Genomic DNA, 6,092 nt, shown 5'->3' on the forward strand with positions numbered 1-6,092 from the left:
CCTGGATCTGCCCCCGGGTCTTGCTGGGGGAGCCTGGCAGCACGTTGGGCAGGTTGATGCAGCTCATGGCACCTTCAGGGAGCTGGCAAACCAAGCACTCTGCACCGCTGCTGCCGCCTTGCAGGCTCCCGCCGGTTCCCGCGCAGGGCATGTTATCCCCGGCGAGCAGGCCAATCGGAAGCCGGGGCCGCCATCCCGGAACCAATCACCGCGCGGCCGCGGGATTGGAGGGAGATTTGGCCTCAGCCCGCCCCCTCGTGGGAGGGACCAGAAACGCGCGTACCAGGCTCTGTCCCCGGAAGGTGGGCGTGGCTCCTCCGGGATGGGGCCTGGTCTGTCACCAGAGAGGTGAGCGTAGTTCATCAGGGCCTGGTAGGAGCCCTGCCCACCTGCTATAAAAAGGCTGGGTCGCGCGCACACGCGGTACATGTGGCACTGTGGTACATGTGCGTCTGGTGGTACAAAGCGGGGATGGACGTCTCCGGTGGAAATCACAGGCACGAGGCTCCCTGGAAGAGGATGTCTAAAGAGGTAGGAGAATCACAGGGAGAGAGGCTGGGGCTAGGAGTGTAGCTCAGACATTACATGAGAGTTAAGAGAAAAGTTTAGAATCATTCCTGTGGGGGCTGTTGGTACAGTGTAGCAGATCCCCAAAGCTTTAGCACTTGGATTTATTTTACTTCTCTCCACAGACAGGCTTTTGCTAGCCTGATTTTAAGGGTAGAATATGGAAGCCCTGGCTATATTAATATTTATAAATATTAACCCCAGAGGAGGTTGGGGCCGAAGTTCCTAACCTTAATCTGAGGTTATGCAATGTGCAGAGAATGTGCCAGACCTGAAGGAAGCAGAAAGGCTGGTATTACTGCAGGATGGTCGTGAGGGTTAGAAACCTCATGTGTGGGGCGCAGTTCTTGATCCGCTAGCCTCCTGTGTTCCCCCTTTGCCTGGCAAGGAAATAAAGCCACTCTTTCTCTCTCCTTCATTAAAAAAGAAAGAAACCACATATGCAAAACACTCCTTATGATTATCATTCAATTTCCGGATTACTTTTCCTGCATTTTAAGCAGCAGTTCTTTCTCAGATCATGGACACATCTAAGAATGTGATGATAGTTATGGATACTGCCCCCAAGAGATTTCATCCTCTGTGTGTGCGTGTGTGTCTCTCTGTCTCTCTCTTGTCTTTCTCTTTTCTCACACAAACCCCTACAATATGAGAGCACTCTCAGAACCCATTGCATTACCATTCTTATAAGTAAATAATAGCAAAAAGGACGATGATAGCAATCACAGAGTGTGCCAGGTAGGGCTGCAAACATCCTATGACCACAGACGGTACAGACCCAAACACCACTGGCCAAGAGCCCTGTTCAATGGGACGAGGAGGAAACCCACATCTGAGTGCTTAGCTTTACTTCATGTACATGCCTTATAGCTTTCAGCCTCACCAGGCTAACCGTGATGAAAGCTATAGGGTGTGTACATGAAGTGAAGTACTGTTGTTTTGCTCATTATACAAATGACGGAACTGACTGTAAGAAAGTCGTCCAGGGTAAAAGAGCCTGCAAGTGTTGAAGCTTGGATGGCACCCAGCCCATCTGACTGTAGAACCTAAGACCTTTCCGTGAGGCCACCCTTTCTTCAAATTTCCCAGTCCAGCCTTTGCCCATTTTTTGTTTGCTTTCTTTATTTGTTTTGTGGTGGTTGTTGTGTGTCTGAGTGCTTTCTCCAAAACCTGGTTCCTTACAACTTTCTGATTAAGTCTGAACGTCTTAGCTTGACATCCAAGACTCACTCTCCACCCTCCAGCCCCGCTTCCGCTGCGTTTCAGCAATTGAGGCTGGTCAGCATTTCCAATCATCTGACCTTTGATTCCTTCCTCTTCACCTCTGGGTCACTGATTCTGCTGTGACCTTCAGTCAGCTTCATGTCCTGTCAGGGAAGATCAACTTCACGTCACTGTCTCTGCAATGCCTACCCCAGCTCTCTGGCTTCCTGTGCTCTTTGCTGTAGAAGTGGTGCCCATGGCGGCATTCACTGGGACACCTTTATGGGTCCTCCTTTCCCTTTAAGGCTGTTCTGCTGGTTAAAGGCAAGGCACTGCCCTCACTGCAAGTGTCTGACAGCACTTGCAATCTTGTTTCTGTTGTGTCTGAGACATCTAGTTAATTAGTGGGGGGACAGTGGGGCCTGGGTTGCCAGGCTGGAGGCTGGAGGAGCTTGAAGGAAGCTAAGGGCGTCTATAAGAGATATCAGGGAAGGGGCTTCTCCAGGCAGAGAAGAGCATCCAGGCACGTGGAGGGGCGGGGGCAGGGTCTGCATGGAGGTCAGAGGTCTTACAGAACCTTGTGTCTGTGTCCCACAGGAGCTGGATAACCAGTACTCCCCCAGCAGATGGGTCGTCAGACTGGGAGCAGAGGAGGCCATGAGGACCTATTCACAGATTGGAAACGAAGGTACTGGGGGACCTCTCTGTGGCCGCTTTGGGTGGACTTTAGCATGTGGCAGTGGTTCAAGATGCTGGGGCAGGGAGGAGGAGCCTTATAGCCCCAGCCTCTCCGGACAGTTCCCAAAGTCCAGGCATCTCATCTGCTTGGGGAGCCCTGGCTGCAGGACTGCCAGGGGGAGGGAGGCTCAGAGACTGTGTTCCACATCCCTGCCTGATCAGCCAACCAGCCAGCTATGCCCAGGCCTTAAGGCTACAGTGGCCCAGAGAAGTAGAGTGAAAAAAGGAAGGTCTCCCACGCAGCTGCTGAAAGTGGAATGTTGTTGCTATTTACCAAGTCAAAGAAGCTTTTTTTCTTTTTAATGAAATCAGGGCTTGGGAATCTGTAAGCTAGTGAAGTCTCAAGGTTGATTCCCATCTCAGTCCTGGGTCTCCAGAGTGTGTGCTGCCACCTTTTGAGCTGGGCCGGGCAGGCAGGTTCCACAGGGAATGTGTGGGTGAGGAAGCAGCCAGCCCCTCCTGCAAGTCGGAAAATTGGAGGTTGGCAAAGGCACTTTGTTCCAGCAGGCCAGATGGAGCTCCCGGGATTGATGTTCTCTACACCAAGATAACCCAGCTGGAGGGACAGGCTAGTGGGGGTTTATTCCAGCACATTTCAGCACCTTCCCTCTCCTGATAGAGCTGGAGCTGTGTCCTGGGCTCTCCAGAGTTCCCTACCATGCCTAGCTCGGCACCAAATATGTCTCTATAGACTCAGTATATATTTGAGTGCGCAGTGACACCTATGTGAGCAGGTAGCAAACCTGTTTGTCTACCGTAATTGTCTTGAGGGAAAAAAGAGCTGACCCTTTAGAGAAAGGGAGTCTCTCATAAGAAGCAAGGGCTAAGAAGAGACTCTGAGACTCCAAAGTAAGCCCTCGGAGACTGTGTTTAGCCATCCCTCCCGAGAAGCCCTGTGGACAGCTTTACATTTACATCCCACCTCCCTTCCTGTTTTCGATGCTCCAGCTGGCCTAGAGGTGCCGCCAGCGCATCTGCCCCATTTCATTGGTGAAGAAGGTGAGTGTGATGATGGGGCATTCAGGCCAGGTGAGTGAGAAGAGCCATGCATGCAAGGGTTGGAGCCTGTCTCTATTGGAAATGTTGACATTTTGTTCATCATCGACTTCTTTGGCACAAATTTTGATTTTAAAAAATACTGCATTTACATATTATCTGTCTTTGTATTGGTCAGCTCAGGTTGCATAACAAAATGCCACGGGCTGGGTGGCTTAAACAATAGGAATCTCTTTCTCCCAGGGCTGGAGGCTGAGAAGTCCAAGGTCAAGGTGCCAGCTGATTTTGTCCCCTGGTGAGGGTCTCTTCATGGCTTGCAGATAGACCTCTTCCCCCTGCATCCTCACATGGCAGAAAGAAGAGAAAGAAATGCTCACCTTTCTTCTTATAAGGCCACTAATCCCACCACGAGGGCTCCATCCTCATGACCTCAGCTAAACCTAAGTACCTCCCCAAGGCATCACCACATTGTTGTCGTTCAGTCGCTGACTCTTTGCGACTCTGTGAACTGCAGCCTGCCAGGCTCCTCTATCCGTGGGATTTCCTAGGAAAGAATACTGGAGTGGGTGGCCGTGCCCTCCTCCAGGGGATCTTCCCAACTCAGGGATGGAACCCAGGTCTCCCGTATTGCAGGCAGATTCTTTACCATCTGAGCCACCAGGGAAGCCCATCTGCTACCCTAGTCCCTCCTAAATCCACCTAGTCATTAGGCTGGCCATCTGAGTTTGCAAATTGTCATTATCCAGAGGAAAACAAAAAATCCACATATCCTTATGACAAAAAATGGCTTTGCAAGTTGTAGCTGGATGGGTATTAGAATTAGGATCCTGTCCTCCCATGGATTATATTGCTGATAATACATTTCAAAGAGATAGCTCCCAAGAACTCCCCTGGTAGTCCGGTGGTTAAGACTTCATCCTCCAATTCAGGGGGTTCATGTTTGATCCCTGGTCAGGGAGCCCACATGCCTCACAGTCAAAAAACAAAAACAGAAAATAGAAACAGTATTGTAAAAAATTCAATAAAAAACTTTAAAAATGGTCCACATCAATAAAAACCCAAAGAGCTCCCAGGTCTTTGAGAAAAACATTCCTAAGTTGTAAAACTGGCAAGAGAATCATTTAGCTTTAAAAAATATTTACATGCATTCCCGAAGGGTTGTAGAGAAAGGATTTATGATGATGTCTCCTAAAAATAAATTCTCCAAGAAAAGGGAGGGAGGTAAACTCTCTTTTCCTTTTTTGCACCAGGAAGGACATTGTTTTTCTTTTGATCTACTCCATCCTAACATCTTCCACCAGTAACTTGCGGTGGGCACTGTTCTCTTCCAATGAGTAGGTCATGTTTATTCTCCCCCAAGACCTGGCCTCTCCCAGGCTAGGTGAACACAGGCAGAGGGAAGTTGGAAGAACTGTGTCCTCTACCAGTAGCTATTAAATTTGTTTAATAAAACTCTCAGTAAAAATGTTTTAGAAGCCGTGGCGACGGAAAGAGATTACAACACTGGGAGATGCAGAACAACAGGGTTTATCCAGCACCGGCATGAATCGCCTCCAGTGTCTGAGCCCCCGGGCTTTATTCTGGGTATGTTTTATATGCGTGGGCTTCCGGGTCCTAGTGACTTTCCAGCCTACGCAGTTTGGTTGAAGCCATAAGCAGGCCGGTTCACAGAAGCAGAGGTGGTGAGCATCAATAAGCAGGCCACTTTCCAGAAGTGGAAGCAGTGAGCATAGCAGTAAATTTCAGTTCAGTTCAGTCTCTCAGTTGTGTCCGACTCTTTGTGACCCCATGGACTGCAGCATGCCAGGCCTCCCTGTCCATCATCAACTCCTGGAGTTGACTCAAACTCATGTCCATTGAGTCCGTGATGCCATCCAACCATCTCATCCTCTGTTGTCCCTTTCTCCTGCCTTCAATCTTTCCCAGCATCAGGGTCTTTTCAAATGAGTCGCAGTAGACTTAAGCAACTATTTTAGTTTCTTTTTTTTTTCCTCTTCAAAAATGCATTGTTCAGTTCAGTTCAGTTCAGTTCAGTTGCTCAGTCATGTCCGACTCTTTGCGACCCCATGAATCGCAGCACGCCAGGCCTCCCTGTCCATCACCAACTCCTGGAGTTGACTCAAACTCATGTCCATTGAGTCCGTGATGCCATCCAACCATCTCATCCTCTGTTGTCCCTTTCTCCTGCCTTCAATCTTTCCCAGCATCAGGGTCTTTTCAAATGAGTTGCAGTAGACTTAAGCAACTATTTTAGTTTCTTTTTTTTTTCCTCTTCAAAAATGCATTGTTCAGTTCAGTTCAGTTCAGTTCAGTTGCTCAGTCATGTCCGACTCTTTGCGACCCCATGAATCGCAGCACGCCAGGCCTCCCTGTCCATCACCAACTCCCGGAGTTCACTCAAACTAACGTCCATCGAGGCGGTGATGCCATCCAGCCATCTCATCCTCTGTCGTCCCCTTCTCCTCCTGCCCCAAATCCCTCCCAGCATCAGAGTCTTTTCCAATGAGTCAACTCTTCGCATGAGGTGGCCAAAGTACTGGAGTTTCAGCTTTAGCATCATTCCTTCCAAAGAAATCCCAGGGCTGATC

At 49.4% G+C, this 6,092-nt stretch overlaps 2 protein-coding genes across 3 annotated transcripts in view; one reads left to right on the plus strand and one right to left on the minus strand.

The window, feature by feature from the left end:
• TK1 (thymidine kinase 1, soluble) overlaps positions 1-184 on the minus strand; it is a 13,533-nt gene extending 13,349 nt beyond the window's left edge. Inside the window, exon 1 of the mRNA XM_010856259.1 lies at positions 4-184. Within this exon, the coding sequence (XP_010854561.1) occupies positions 4-151 (148 nt within the window). The 5' untranslated portion in view covers positions 152-184. The remainder of the gene's footprint in view (positions 1-3) is intronic.
• Positions 185-330: 146 nt separating this feature from the next.
• AFMID (arylformamidase) overlaps positions 331-6,092 on the plus strand; it is a 21,136-nt gene continuing 15,374 nt past the window's right edge. For both annotated transcript variants that reach the window (XM_010856262.1, XM_010856261.1), the window contains exons 1-2: positions 331-531; positions 2,368-2,458. In XM_010856262.1, the coding sequence (XP_010854564.1) occupies positions 445-531; positions 2,368-2,458 (178 nt within the window). In that variant the 5' untranslated portion in view covers positions 331-444. The remainder of the gene's footprint in view (positions 532-2,367; positions 2,459-6,092) is intronic.

The sequence above is a fragment of the Bison bison genome, unplaced genomic scaffold, assembly GCF_000754665.1.
Source record: "Bison bison bison isolate TAMUID 2011002044 unplaced genomic scaffold, Bison_UMD1.0 scf7180017864371, whole genome shotgun sequence".
NCBI classification, from domain to species: domain Eukaryota; kingdom Metazoa; phylum Chordata; class Mammalia; order Artiodactyla; family Bovidae; genus Bison; species Bison bison.